The sequence below is a fragment of the Parambassis ranga genome, chromosome 14 (assembly GCF_900634625.1).
Source record: "Parambassis ranga chromosome 14, fParRan2.1, whole genome shotgun sequence".
Taxonomy (NCBI): Eukaryota; Metazoa; Chordata; class Actinopteri; family Ambassidae; genus Parambassis; species Parambassis ranga.
This window is the reverse complement of record NC_041034.1, coordinates 13,647,963-13,663,942: the sequence shown is the minus strand read 5'-3', so window position 1 is coordinate 13,663,942 and position 15,980 is coordinate 13,647,963. Positions and strand designations below refer to the sequence as shown.

At 43.6% G+C, this 15,980-nt stretch overlaps 1 protein-coding gene across 3 annotated transcripts in view; it reads left to right on the top strand.

The window, feature by feature from the left end:
* Window positions 1-15,980, top strand: part of LOC114445882 (Down syndrome cell adhesion molecule-like protein 1 homolog) — a 39,882-nt gene that overhangs the window by 12,452 nt on the left and 11,450 nt on the right. For all 3 annotated transcript variants that reach the window (XM_028421188.1, XM_028421189.1, XM_028421190.1), the window contains exons 4-11: window positions 11,169-11,315; window positions 11,405-11,683; window positions 12,804-13,079; window positions 13,222-13,518; window positions 13,993-14,265; window positions 14,848-15,132; window positions 15,239-15,358; window positions 15,448-15,624. In XM_028421188.1, coding sequence (XP_028276989.1) covers window positions 11,169-11,315; window positions 11,405-11,683; window positions 12,804-13,079; window positions 13,222-13,518; window positions 13,993-14,265; window positions 14,848-15,132; window positions 15,239-15,358; window positions 15,448-15,624 — 1,854 coding nt within the window. The remainder of the gene's footprint in view (window positions 1-11,168; window positions 11,316-11,404; window positions 11,684-12,803; window positions 13,080-13,221; window positions 13,519-13,992; window positions 14,266-14,847; window positions 15,133-15,238; window positions 15,359-15,447; window positions 15,625-15,980) is intronic.

Sequence of the window (15,980 nt, the reverse complement as noted above, 5' to 3'; positions counted from 1 at the left end):
CTTTGATTGGCTCATCTCATGGATGCAATACAAACAGAGAAAAAAAAAGCACAAATGTGTGGAGATTGCTTTGTCCAAAGTTCTAATAGCGTCAATTGATATTGCAGCTTTGATTAGAGTTAGAAATCCAACCATTATCTGTGCCAACACCGACCCGAGGCTGAATCCCACCATACTTCCTTCCTGTATCTCTCCTCTTTGATTGCCCACCATCTGAACACACAGTTGTATTGTGTGTGTGTAGTTGTGTAAGTATATACAAATGGCAGAGTGCACTGATTAAATTAAAAAAAAAAAGTGGATCTAAATTGTTCACTTCGTATGGATGCTTTCACACACAGGATCCATTATGCGCAGACTCTCATCAGTAGCACAATCACATACTGGTTTGAAGGTTGAGTTGATGACATAACACAAACCTTTGAACCCTAACAGGTTTCTGTTTTGTCGAACACACATGTTCCCCATCTGGAGCATTGTGTGCGTGCATGTTTGTTTTTATTTGTGTGTGTGTGTCCTCTTGCTTGTCCCACTTTCCAGTCCAGCCAGGACAGTGAGAATGTTTAAAAGGGGAGGGGTGCAGGCAGACTGACCTATTTCCCTCTTACTTCCCTGTCCCATCCCTGTAGTTAAGCTTTGTGTGTGTGCGTGCACGTATTCGTGTGTGACCCTCATGAGACAATGGAGTCCTGCTAGTCTGAGCAGTGATCTGAAGGAGGAGAGCTGGAGCAGAGACAGAGAGATGGAGGGTTTGTGGACGGGAATGAAAACAACAGTGGGACACAGAGAGGGTTCAGCTTGCAGATCGAAGCGGTCAGTCTAACCAGCAGAAAGCTAATGAGTGGCTCCGATGAATAGAGACTGGACCAGCAGATGGCTGCAGCCACATGGTCGTCCACAGAAGATGCCCAACCATGCTCCATCTAATCCACCTGCCACACAGTTCGGTGTTGTTTATGTGTTTGCATGCTAATTTGATACACATGGCTGTAAAACCCAGAACACAAAGGCAGAAACAGAAGAGGAAAATGAAATGAAATTGAAAAAAAAATTGCATTTTACTTGACAGTTAATCTATGTGTCATTAACCACACATCAGTGTAGTTAGGACCCTGTTGTTGCAGGTAAATTTAACCTGTGTTTGACCTCTTGGTTCATAAATGCTGAGTTATCAGGGCCTTAATGTGAACTTGGATCCTAATGGGAGTCACCAGGTGGCGGGGTCACTTACAGGCTACATTACAGATCAATCCTCTGCCCCACGGGTCTCTGCATGATGCCAGGAGGTTCAACACACACACACAGTCATCAGAAAACTACAGTTGATCAATTTGTTGAGATCAGCACAGTGCAGCTGATTTGTCTGCAGAGTTTGAAGGTGTAAGTGCTGCACTTTCTTTATGTTTTAGATTGATTTCTGATTAGATCTAAAAAAAAATGTCCAAGAAATATTGTAATTTACAGGTAGATCATATTTCAGAAGCTGGAACCATAGACACAGATTACTTTACTAGAATTTTCTACTAAAAATCTATTATTATTAGAGAGATGCTGCATTATAGGATCTATACATTTATACAGCGTTTCCTCTCAGTAATTAAAGAGCCAGTGCCGTAACATTCAACCTGCTGCAGGAAAGAGGTGACAAAGGCAGCGGGACCTCATGAAGAGCAGCAGTGTGTGTGTCTGTTTGTAAATCTGTGCTTGTGCACTCAGAGCAGGAATACATTAATAGATACACTTGTCTGGGACACCGCAGACTCTTGTAAACATTGGTCTGACACACACACTCGCTCCTAGTAAGTACAACTGTACAAGCTTTACAACACATATACACACACGCACCACTCAAAAGCAACACAATAAAGCCATTTTCAGATTTTGCGTTAAGCCGCCTGAATATGGAGTGCTCATTAAACATTAACTCAGGGTACATTAAGGCTGTGGTCTCGCTCTGCTGGTGTGATGGCTGTCCTGTTGTTGTGCTTGGGCTGCATCAGGACATTGTGTGACAGAGGAGGACGGTGAGCACGTGGCATCCCCAGGGCTCTTGCAACACAACCCCATCGACTGCCCCCACCCCTCTCCTTCCTCACCCCTAGGTCTCACATCGTCCCTCCCTTACCTCTCCCTCCTCGTCCACCCCTGTCTCTGTCCCATGTGGTGCACAGTAGACCATGGGGTGGGGGTTAGTGGGTGACTAAATCATGCAGATGAAGGTGCTGCTACAGTATAATGCACATATACATGCAAACATATGGCAGTAACAGCACAGCACTACAGTGAGCAGCTTCTTGTAACACTGTGCAGTGAGTGACAAAAGAATATGGAAGGGTGGAAACATGTTTATTTTCTCTGAATTCTCTGAAGTCAGTAACACTTATACTTGTGGTTTGTTCATTTCTGTCAGCTCTTCTTTCACTTTCTCTGGATATTTTTGCCCCTCTCACATTTGCCCCTGTGTGTTGAGAGCAGGGCAGGAACAGATGGGGTGCTGGCAGCCATCTTTTACTCAGTTAGGTTGAGTAGGCACGTGGATGGGTGTGTTAATTAGCACATATAAAGTGTGTGTGTGAGCGTGCACGCTTGTGTGTGTTGTCTGCATGTGCAAGGGGCACAATAGGCATAATTATCTCTGCTTGAGAGGCCCAGTTGTGGAAGGGGGGGGCATAGGGGCAAAGGGGTGGGGGGTGGTGTGGAGAGGCGGACTTCAACAATGGCCCAACCACAGGCTTCGTGTGTACAGAGCAGAGGGCTGACAAGTGTCGGCTATTATTGACTATTTACACACTACTATGCGCGCCTGCTCACGTGCACTTAACGCAGAAATGCACACACACTCCATCGCTGAGGCTTGACGCACTCCCCCCCACTGCCTTTTTCCCCCCTCTTTGTGTCTCCATCAAACACACACACACATACGTGCAGTACGGGCATGTTTACAGTGCATCAGTGTATCAGTGTCACTCAGTGTAAGAGGAAAAGATGGGAAAGCCCCTGTGAGCACATCACTCTGACAGAAATCTGGCCACTATCTCACCCTTCAAGCCACACTGTGTGAGAGTGCAGCAACTGGGAGAGAAACAGACGGAGAGTTTAGAAGTTTGGTTTTACATTCAAATTGAATTGAATCTGTAAAATAATATACAGATTATTACAATATTACACTGGTCCATAGCATAAAAATGTTTTTTCCATATTTAGGCAGGAGTCTGAGCATCCCTTAAAGCCTAAGAACAGTGGGTTTTTTTCTATACAAATTTCAAATAATTTGTCCTCGTAGTGTCTGCAAAGAATAGCTGTTAATCTGCTCTTCTAACCACATCCAGAGTCATTAAGGAAAGTGAAAGCAGGAAGGCTTGTGTCAAGGCTTAGAGTAACTGAGTTGGAGGGTTTATGTGGCCTGAATTGGGTTAAGAAATAGGATTTAAGTAAAGAGGTTTTACTCCTTTTCTCCTGCTTTCTTCTTCTTTTGTTTAGGTAACCAAAAGAGGGATTAGCATGAGGAGATTACAGCAGGATCTACTAAGAAATTGTATTTAAGGAAATGCTTATTTGCTTAACCATGTGAAGCATTGACAAGATTTTGTTTTGTGTTTGATTTTCCTCATGTCTAATGATTTCTGCTAGGAAATGTCTGAAAAAGCCCTGATTATGTGTGGATTCACCACCATCAAGATTTAATGACATTATTATTAGTATTGTGTAGTACTCTGTTCAAATGTATATTAATTGTGAGGTGCACTGCAATATTCCAAAATCTGATGGTATTAATTGAGTCCATAATGGACTCATTCATTGTGATTTATTGTGCTATAGAGAGATAAACGTCACACTTTACTGACCCTGATGAAGAGATTTCCTGCAGCTGGTCAGTCAGAGACATGATCCAGGATCAAATGGAATCCCTGGTGGTCATCCAAGTGCCATGTTGCTACATGACCTCTCAATCAGACCTATTGATCCACCTCACTATTATCCAAACACACATAAAGGCCAGATCAACATCTCTGCCCCGGATTGACTGCAGTGGGAGGGAAGATGAACAGAGCAGATCTGAAATGCTCCTGCAGGGTTAGTGTGAGAGGGAAAAGTCTGAGGAGGAGGCTGGTGTGATGTTTCTCAGCTGTTGTTGTGGATTAGTACGTATGCACATAGGAAATGTTGTGTGTAAGCAAGTCAATAATTACATTTTTTTTTTTACAGCACGTCAGTTGTTTGATACCTACAGCATGTGTGCTGTATGCATGAAATGAATAGCAGCTACTTTGATCTGTCATTAGTCAAAGCCAGGACTATTTCACCATAATTACATAATAGTATTGAATTCCATTGACAAGTGAAGATTATAGTCTTAAGAGAATGTGGTCATATGATAGATTTTTTTTACATCACTTTTGAGCACATCTTTAGGGATCAGCATGTGCATGTGTAACAAGTCAAGACTGAAATTATACACAAACACACACACACATATATATATATATAAAAATATATATACATGCTATATATGGTTGGTCATTAGCACTTAGGTCTGAACTGTGAGAGTAGAGAGATGGATAGGTGTACATATAGCAGACGTACCTGATGTTATTGAAATTTTACGAATTACAGTAAAACCTTCACTTGTAAGACCACATGTAGGTGGGGTGTAATCAGTGTAATCAGTGATTTCTGCCTTGTAAATGGTGATAACATTTTAGTAAATGGAAGATTATAATATGTGATACTTCGATTGCAGTATACTTCTAGTAAATATGACATGTCAAGGGTTTTAACTGTCCTCTCTGGTAAACAAATGCCCCCCCCCCTCTCTCTCTCTGCATGCTGGGCAGTGACACTCCTCTGCCACCAGCACTCTAATAGGGAGGGACCAGGCCGCTCACTCAGTGCTGCTAATGCAGCTCACTGCCCCAGGCCATGGGGCTTAGCTGGAGTACACTGCATCGCACTCACACACACACATAAACTCATACACATATGATTGCAGACACACGGCATATATCCAGCACTGTCTGTTATCTGGAAGTAAATCAAAACAAGGTGGAGGGGCTGCTGTTTGCTGCTGGATATTTACTGTTACCCAGTGACACTTAGCTTTTACTGAGTTGCTTCAGTGTTTAAGTTTTGGTGCTCTTGCAATTAACAGTTCAATAGGAGGTAATGGGACATCCAGTTAGGGGAAGGTGTGTGGACCATGGTGGCACACTTCTGCCTGGTGCCATGTATTGGGATGTGTGTGTATATATATGTGTGTATGTGATTGCTCTCTCCCGGGACTCTCATTATCACTGCTGTCCCAGATGTCACCAAGCACATGAAACACACGTCATGAATAATAGAGTCCTATTTCTACATCTCTCCCCATTTCTCTCCTATCCGCCCACCCTCTTTCCCCTCCATCCCTCGTTTCCTCTGATGCTTCTACTGATGCTTAATCTCCTCAGCGCTGCCTCTATCTGAGATGGTCCATTTAGCTTTATGCAGCATCGTCGGCCTGTCTGGTTAGGATGGCTTTATGGTGGGGGAACATGGCGCTTTGTTGAGTTATATCCACGCAAACAACGCCTTTTGCATATGATCAGTTTTATGTCTGTCCCCGGCAGTGCATTCAGCCTCTCAATGCCCCCCCACACATCATCCCATCCCCCAGTGTTTACTGTTTAAAGTCACACAGGGCAAATTGGGACAGAGCAGTCAGTGGAGCAGAAGAGACTTGGTCCCATCGCAGCGGAAACTGGACTCTGCATCCCTGTCTGCCTCATCCGTCTTTCTTTCTGCCTCTCCTCTACCTCCACGTGCGTCTCCACCTTACTTCTGTCCCCTCAACTTTCTGACATTCTCTTTACTCACAATGAGTCGGTGCACAACATGACACAGCGGCAAAGGGGCAGGGCAGGGAGAACATGATTGAAAGATGAGGTAAGCCGTCAGAATTGGTTAGGAAGGAGGACAGCAGTTAGGATTAGACAGTGAAGCGAGGCTTTTTAATGAAAACATGACAGAGCTGCAGCTTCTTCAGCGCCCTGCATCCCGACCCCCCTTCCAGAAAATGAACAAGTGACAAAGGATAGGGGGGAAAAAGAGAGAAATGAATGCATAGCCTCAGATATTGCTCAGGCAGTGTTAGTCTTAACTGACGGATTGAGTCATGCTCCGTCTGAACAGTTTGGTCGTGTTAACAAAGTCTCTTTTATGGAGGAGATGCAGTGGGGTGGGCTCCCGTTGCACAATTAGTTGTTACACATCAGTTGTGCCAATAAAGTCTGCTTTGAATGTGAATTGAAAGGAGTTAAGAGGGTGCCATTCATAGATGTTAAGTAAGTGTGCGGCAGAATAAAAGCCAGGAAAGTGTATATATTTAATTGGCTGACACCTGCTTCTGCTTGGGCTTTTAATGTACACAGCAGAGAGAGGGGAGAGAGCAAAGGGAGGGTGGAGTGGGCTCTCGCTTTGAATACAGATGTAGCACCCCTCTTTTTTTTGCATAAAGGAGTGGAGAACACAGACGTGGACTGTTATCGCCACCTCACTTTACCTTTCGTTTTTCCCTTTACTTTTCCCATTTTACCATCTTTCCTCTCACCATTAAATCAAGTCATTCACTGGTGGTGTCCGGTTTTTGCTTTAACACATTTCTCTACTGAAACTGGACTCCTGCCACTCAGTGACTCCATGGTGCTAATTTTAACGCATAGTTTATTATTTTTTTGTGCCAACAGGGAAATATTTTTTGTCCTATTTTAAGCCTGGTAGGTGTTTCTGTGTGTGTGTGCCTAGCATGTCTGCATTTGTGAGCACCAAGCATATTCCAGCACTGCAGAGAATATCTCCGGAATACGCTGCGTTTTTTTTCTTCTTTCTGTGACAGTCACAAGTCTTTGATCCGCTCCTCCTCCCCTCTGTCTTCTCACCTTCTTTCAAATTCTTCCCTGCAACTTGCAGATGAGAACAGCAGCACAAGGCACGGATACAGAATGCAGTTTTTATATAGTCAAAACTATAGTCTGTTGTTCGGAGGGTTTGAATTTATTTGACATTAATATGTGGTCATATTTGTATGTGACGTTTTTTAAGGGAAATCTGAAGAACAAATCACACTCGTATCTCTGAAACAAAATCTTCATCATGATCAGATCTATTCACTCCATTGGTCTAATAGAATGTGGGTCTTAATCACACCACATTTTTCTTCAGAAGGCCAACATGTCACTCATATGGCATATCGATTATGATCATATTTCACATCTAGACGACATGGTTTACGATGAGACCGCTTTTGGCCCACGTTCTTCGTTCCAAAATCATATTTCCACATGTGAACTCATATGTCAACTGTTTTTAGAAAATGCATCTTTTTGACCAACAAAAGTTTCTCTAGATGTACATAAAAAGGACATGTGACAAAAACATCACATGTAATTCTGTATCTGTCTCCTGAGCACCATGATGATCCTAGAAAAGGCCAGACTTTCAATCAATTACACTGTAATCCTCTAACTTCAGACTCTATAAGGGATAGAGATTCTGCGCTGTAGGCTGTATTGTTGTCAGTTTGTGGAGGAGGAGGAGGAGAACATCTGACCTTCTGTTGTTTTGCCACACTTTTTCCTTGTGGTACCTTTTATATAGTGAACATAATGAGCACTAACCTTCATTTAACTGGGAAAACCCTTCAAGGCAAGGAACCACTGCCTTTGACCATCAACAGTGTTGAGTAAGATGAAGACTCCAGGGATCAGGTTATAGCGATCCGCCAGAAGGAACACAGAGATGTGGGTTCGATAGCTCATTAGCCCTTTCCAAACTGATTAGATACACGGTCCATACAGGGTGGTCCCAAAGGAACACCAATGTTGTTACTCGGAAGTGATTTTTTTTTTCTTTTTTTTTTTGGTACACAAGAAAAGCAGCTTAGTGCCAAAAAACAATTGTAGGTGGGAGGGTTAAAATGTATGCTCAAATAGAATGGATGTTAGATTCACTGAGGATACAGTACCACTTATATTTCAACTTTAGAAAAATATCTTTTGTTGACCCAAAATGTTTCTTTTTTAAGTCATTTTATGGACAGAATTCTCACATTTGTTTTGTGTATTTAATGCAAAACAAAGTAAAGAGGGTGTGTTTCTTATCAAATATTTGTGATTGGATATATCTGAAAGGCTATATTTAGCAACTTCATGCTGCTCTTATTTTTGTTGTTAATTTATAACTAACTCCTACAGCCGATGTTGACGTTACGTTTTTTTGCATTCACACAATGCCGTGGGTATCACGGTGTCGTCCCTGATGATTGTAAACACGTTGTACTTTAATAATTGCTGAAAGTACACCGAAATCGTAACAGGATGGCAGTGAGAAGACCCTAGCAACAGGGAAAGATGAAGAAAGCGTGAGAGTGGGAGGGAGGGGGGAAAGATGCAGAACATCAATAAATAATGGCCCCACTGAGGAGGTGGAAATATGGGCCTCGTTATCTTTGCACCGACGCCTTCATTTGCATGTGAGAAAATGAGGCTGCTACTAACTCGCACACACACACACATACACTGGGACCCACACGGACTACAGTATATATCCTATTTATAGACGATGTCATGCTTTTATTTTCCTGTCCTCTCACACATTTATTCTTCTCTTATTTTCCCTTTTCGTTCTTCCTCTTTCTATTTGTCACAGCAGCAGGTCAGGTCTGTTGTATGACTGTGAGGCCGCCGGCATTTTTGCTGGATTAAAAAAATAAAGTGAAAGCAAACCTTTATTACACAAGAGAGTTTTGCTAGGGACATTAATTTGAGTAATGTGCCAATTTTTTGTGTGTGTTGCAGAGCACCAGAGTACACACAGGGTAGTCAGATGGAGCAGGTGGAGTTTAAGTGCCTTGCTCATGGGTCTGTGGATTTGACTCAGCTAGGAATGAATGGTTGTTATCTAATGCATGAGAATTCCATGGTATGCTATTTTTATAATAACATAAATAATAATAATTTCATTAAATCTAATCTTTACATTTGTATTTTACATGTGTATAAATTGAGTATCACACACACGCCAAACTTCAGACAAAAATAAGATCATTTCCATTAGCAGCAGCAGATTAAAATAGTTCCCCTCCGGACCTCATCTGCATCTAGGAAGCGATCACGCAGTTTTTCCATGAATGCGTCTCATTGAGACTGACCAAACTCATACAAGATCCAACAATGTCTCCATCCTCTAGGCAATGCAGCCTCTTTAAAGAGCTTCCTTTCGCGTGAAAGGACTCTTTAAAGAATCACTTATAGCTGATAAAAATACTTAACCTCTGAAACTGTTCCTTTAGATAAGTGAATCCTTCCAGTTTTTAATCCAATAGTGGCTTCTTGGTAAATCAGTATTATGTAAAAACAAATACTAAGAAAAAAATATTATGAACAAAACTCTGCATTTCAAGACTACATGCAGAGTCCTTATTTGCTCAGTGTTTTCATTCAGTGTTATTCCTGATTGCAGAAAATCATAGATGAGTTCAAGCTGAGGACACATTTCTGTGAAATTATTCAGTTTCTCATGTAAAATGGGCACAAGAATTATGCAACACTCTCACCCCTTTTCTCGTCGGATTGCCTGCATGCATTGATTTCTGCATGTTTTGCTGCAGCTGTGTGTGCGTCCATATGTGTGTTTTGCACATTGGCTCTGTTTCTCATTATCTAGTCAAGTCAGCATGAATAAAAGCTGAGGGAGCACAGTGATTTAGGATTTAGTAATTAATATTTTACTCCGTCTGCCACTCTGCTTAGAGACTGAGAGAGAGTGAGTGAGTGAGAGGGGGAAAGGGTGAGACAGACGATAAGAGGGTTCACACAAAGCCACAAAGAGAGTCGACCAAAGATAGACTGATTGTATGAACAAACCACTCGATTAAGATGGACAGATAGTGAGAGGAATAATGTGATATGTATTGTGTAATCAGTGCTGTTTCAGAGGCTGCAAATGGGATGAATTCAGTCCTCTGCTGAGGACAGAGAGAAAGTGTGGCTTTGACAGATCCAGCTGACTCTCCCTCTCCCTCCCTCTCCCTCCCTGCCTGTGTCAGAGTGTTGTGACAGGCGAGTCGTCGGTGTTGTGGGAGTAGCAGTCTTAAAGTGCTCATTATCCTGTAAGGCTTCATTCTGGGGGGCAAACAAAGGCTGCTGTGAAATTGCAGCCTGAGCCTCCTCTCAGGTCATACGGTATATTCCATGCAAACACATGCACAGTCCATAACTGCTACCTTCAGAGACTCTGACAAACACACAGACCTGGGAGATAAAATATTGATGCTGATAAACACACAGGTGCATGTGAAGGCAGCACATCCAGCTGTTAGCCTGATGCTAAAAGGCATCGGTGATAATTAAGGCTTACAAACATAACCTGATTGACATTTTTTAAACAGGTCGTGCATACAGTAATCTGTGAGATAATTCCTATTACATAAAAGTCCCATGTAATGTATGGCTTCACTAATGTGATGTATTTTTCTTTGAATTGGGATGTCAGGGCAAGGTTTGGGGCACTGAGGGATTAAACTTGACTGTTAAATCTGTAGAAAAATGCAGTTTCATTTGATAGAATGAGAAGGAAGGCTCAGTCATTGAACACGGTGTGTGTTAGTCTTCAGTTAAACCTTTTAGCGTGGTATTTTATTTTCCTCACCAAAATTCTTATGCGGAAACCCCTTATTTCTGAGATTCTTTGGTGACACCTCTTCTCCTTTTACCTCCAACCTGGATTCCCAGCATGAAAACCTTTTTTTTTTTGATTGATTGAATGTATTGAGATCATGCAGCTCTTTTTAATCATCTGATCCTTTTTAAATGTTGTTGTAACACTTGACAGAATGAACATTTTTAAAATTGATGTGGTGCATAAAAGGTATACATTGTGTGCAGAGAGATCCAGTAAATCTGTCTGTGTGGGGTGTAAGTGACCGCTGTGTGTCCTCCAGGTCCTGAAAGAGTGCCAGGTTTGGGAAAGCAACATTATTAGGCAGGTAGTGCCAACTGTTCAGGCAGCTGTTTGTTCTTAGGACAATATGGTTTAAGCAATAAGCACAATGAATTTGTACTGCTGTGATTATCTTAAAGTGTGGAAAGGAGGATCTACATCAATGTTGGTCTTTTTGAATGTGTCTTCCTTAGGTAACAGGTTCTCGCTGACATCCTTTGGGGCTCTTTACATCTCTGATGTCCAGAAGGAGGATGCCCTCTCCACATACCGGTGCATCACCAAGCATAAGTACAGCGGTGAGACGAGGCAAAGCAACGGAGCCAGGCTCTCTGTGATGGGTGAGCAGCTTGGTTTTGTCATTTTGTTCCCACTCTTTGTCATATTTTTCTTTGTCTTGACAAAACTGTACCTTACCCCTGCTCCCCAGACCCCAACGAATCCTCACCAACCATCCTGGACAGTTTCCAAGCAGGGGAGGTGCACGCAGGCCAGAGTATAGAGCTCCCCTGCATAGCAGGAGGTTACCCCAGCCCCACCGTGCGCTGGCTGAAAGATGGTCGGCCACTGCCCTCAGACGCCCGCTGGACACGGCGCTTGACAGGGTTGACCATCAGTGACCTGAGGCAAGAGGACAGCGGCAGCTACGCCTGCGAGGTCACCAACAGCTTTGGCTCTAAGGAGGTGTCTGGACAGCTTCACGTTATAGGTGTGTGGGCTCGACTGCACTCTCACACACAAACAACCTGACGGACTCCCACGCTGTCTTCTCAGTGAATCAGCCTGGCAGACAGACACATTTATAAGCCGCATTCTTTTTGGTTTGAGGCACACACATATAAGTTGCACCTTGAGTGTGTCTGTGACAAACATGTATGTGAGCTGCATGATGCCCCATCATATCAGCCCTCAAAAAGAGAGACAGGGCAGTAATTCACTGAGAATGATTCCATAACACAGCTGCCAGCACCATTCACTATCAGACAGAAGCAGGGTGAGGAAGACAGAGATAAAGACAAGGGGTCATGCCAGGGACGATCAGACATCCAGACAGTGCTGGAATGACATTATCTACAATGTAATAACAAGATAATAAGAGGGGCTGTGATAAATGTGCATTGTATTGTGTTGTATTGTAAGTATACAAAGAAACAAAGGGAGGGAGGCGAGACAGAGGGAGAGAATAGAGAGGCAGTAGGCTTTGCCAGTGGGCACATCATGGCAGCACACTCTGTGACTCTGACAGAGTGAGGGGGGGTTGGGAGGCACAACGATGCCCCCCAGCATACACCACCAGCTGCCTTATTGCTCACTGACATTTGCACACACACACACACACACACACACTTTCTCTCTTACACACAGACACACTAACACACACAAGTGGACAGAGATGTGAAGAGATATCTCCAGCTGCTTTTTTAATGAGTGTGTCGAACTGATTGAGTCACCACTGCTGATTGTGCCCTCACGTTCTTTCGTCTGTGTGAATGGAAAACCTTCTACATGCAAGAATTTATGTGTCATGTTTTCATTGCAGCTTAATGATTTTAGAGTTACCTGGCAAATGCAAAAACATATATATCTACAAATTAGTTTATAAAACAGGTATTAAATCATTCATACTTTAAGCAAAGTTGAATCAGAAGACTATATTTAAAACTTTTATTGCTAAATATACTTAAAACCTACCTATAGAATTTAATTTTAATATATAACATTGATTTCTATAAGATTAATTTCATGGATTATTAAGTAGGCTAAGCTTATATTTCACCATGTAAGCAGCTTTCAGATGTGCTTCCTGACCTCTTGCATCCTTCCCTCAGATCCACTGCGAGTGACCTTGTCCCCTAAGAATCTGAAAACAGGCATCAGCAGCACTCTGTTCTTCACCTGCACTGTGGAGGGCTCTCCAGAATACACCATTACCTGGTACAGAAACACGGAGCCAGTTGTCCCCGACCAGCACATCTCCATCCAGGGACAACACAACGACACCCTGCAGATCACTGCAGCACAGAAGTTTCACTCCGGGGCCTACCAGTGTTTTGCTTCCCGAAAGGGCCACACTGCTCAGGACTTTTCCATTATTCTGCTAGAGGGTGTGTAAACAGACAAAAAAGCTCATTGTTTACTGGGGATACTTCATCTACAACTGCAGCAGAAATGGTGTCATAAATGTTCTGTTCTTCTTTCTAAACTTTATGTCCTTGTCTGTTTCCATCTTTCCCTCTCTCCTTTCAGATGGTACTCCTCGTATTGTGTCTTCCTTCAGCGAGCGCGTGGTAAACCCTGGCGAGCCTTTCTCCCTTATGTGTGCCGCCAAAGGAGCCCCACCCCCTTCCATCACCTGGACGCTGGATGATGAGCCTGTGGTGCGAGATTCCACCTACAAGACCAGCCAGTACACCCTGTCAGATGGCCTGACCGTGTCACACGTCAACGTCAGCAGCCCACTCATTCGAGATGGAGGAGTGTACCGTTGCGTCGCACGCAACTCGGCCGGTAGCGCCGAGTACCAAGCGCGCATAAACGTAAGAGGTGCCTGTCTGCTTTTCAATATAAGTGCACTCTACACCTGACCATACAAACATACAGGGGCTAGTGAGAAACATTGCACACACTATCTATCTATCTATCTATCTATCTATCTATCTATCTATCTATCTATCTATCTATCTATCTATCTATCTATCTATCTATCTATCTATCTATCTATCTATCTATCTATCTATCTATCACTTAGATATGCAAAATATCTGATTAGGCTTCAACAATATCCTCAGTCAGATTTTAGTAAAAGGGGCATAACTAACCTCCCTCTCCACCTGTCAACTTGCCCCAATCACTCTATCCCTCAACCTTTATCTCTTCACCTCCTGTCTCTGTGGCTGCCCCTTATTCTGCCATGACCTCCTTCACCTCATCTGCCCCTTTTCTCCGACCTCTGTCTCTCTCTTTCTCTCTCTCTCTCCTCCTCCCTCCATCCCCTCCCTCTCCTCCCCGTGTCTCCAGGTCCACCTCGAATTAGACCCATGCGAGACATCACAGCAGTGGCAGGCAGGAACACCTATATAACATGCCGTGTGATTGGGTACCCGTATTACTCCATCAAGTGGCTGAAGGACGGCATGCAGCTGCCTGATAATCACCGTCAAGTGGTGTTCGAGAATGGCACGCTAAGGCTTACGGACGTGCAGAAGGGCGCAGACGAGGGGACCTACTTGTGTAGTGTTTTGATTCAGCCTCAGGTGTCAATCAACCAGACCGTCCATGTCACTGTCAAAGGTAGGCACAATTCACTTTTGTGATGATGTGATGTTTTTGGTAAATATCAAGTTTGGCTGCAATAGAGAACGAGTGGCACATCTAACTAACGCCATGTGATTAGTCAAAAAAGAATGATATAAGAGTCAAAGCCAACCAGAGGCAGCTGTCTACAAAGTTGTCAAGTGCAACTTAATAGTCATGCTTTTTAACACAGATAGGTTTTGTTGTGTAGTCTGTGAGCAGGCAGCTGCAGAGGTGTTTAAGGGTGTGTGCATGTGCCTGCATGTGAGTGTGTCTCTGATTTAATTAGATGAATAATAATGAAGCCTAGATTAAATCCCCCAGATGTCTCAGCTGTAGTACCCCCACCTCAACCTCCATTACTATGGCAACGGAATGATTTCCCCCTGCCAATTGGACTCTAACCAGAGCAGCTATTATGGGCTGCAGGAGATGGGGGCTGAATGGTGGGGGGGACCAGCCAATGACCTTCTCTTTCCCTTTAGCATTGCTCCAGATGGCTACATTGCCACTCTTAAGCATCCACTGTCGCCTTTATTCTACTTATTGACTGCACTTCCTCTTTCCCTTTTTCTACAGTGCCACCGCTCATCCAACCCTTCGATATCCCCTCTACCTCAGTTGGGAAGCTCATGTACATCGCCTGCGTGGTGTCATCTGGGGACATGCCCATACGCATCACCTGGCACAAAGACGGCCAACTCATCGTGCCAGGCTCCGCCTCTGGCGTCGCAATAGAGACCAAAGAGTTCATGAGCTCCCTGCAAATCTCCAAGGTGACACTGAAGCACAACGGAAACTACACCTGCATCGCCAGCAACGCTGCTGCCACCGTCAGCTGGGAAAGACAGTTGATTGTGACTGGTGAGATGAAGATGATATAAAGACAAAGCTAACAAATAGTTGAACCCTCACATTTCTACATTTATATCTATTGTATAGATTAGTTAACCTCTTTTTGTTCCTCCAGTGCCACCTCGCTTTGTGGTGCAGCCCAACAACCAGGATTGCATTTATGGAAAAGCAGGTGTTCTTAACTGCTCGGTTGAGGGCTACCCACCTCCAAAAGTCATGTGGAAACATGCCAAGGGTAAAATCATCCTTCATTCCAACAACATCACATGAAGGGGACACAAATACAGTGACATGCATTTACTTTGTATGTGTTGTGTTCTACAGGAGTAGGAAACCCTCAGCAGTACCATCCTGTCCCATTAACTGGCCGCATCCAGATCATGTCAAATGGCTCTCTGCTCATCCGACATGTTCTTGAGGACGACCGAGGGTACTACCTCTGTCAGGCCTCCAACGGAGTGGGCTCAGACATCAGTAAAAGCATGATCCTTACTGTCAAGAGTGAGTGTCAATCCTCAGCATGAAGCCACTTCCTTTCATAACCACATCTCCTGCATTGTACAGAGATACTGTAAGTCGCAGCTTTTTTACAGGAATCAGCTTGTCTAAGATGCACTTTTGCCCCAGGCAAGTGCAGCCTGTACTGAACAAGGCAAAGGCTTGTCTCTGTCCTGCACATTCTTAACTGGGGGTGTCTTTGCCATTGATTGATGTGTTCCTGCTGTCGGTCCATGTGCTCCTCTATGTTTGGTGGGCTGATGAATTAGTGATGAAAACAAAACCACTGGAACTCCTTCAGTCAATAATCTGTGTCTAAGGAACAGAGGAGGAAGAGAAACAAAAGTATCTGAAGATGA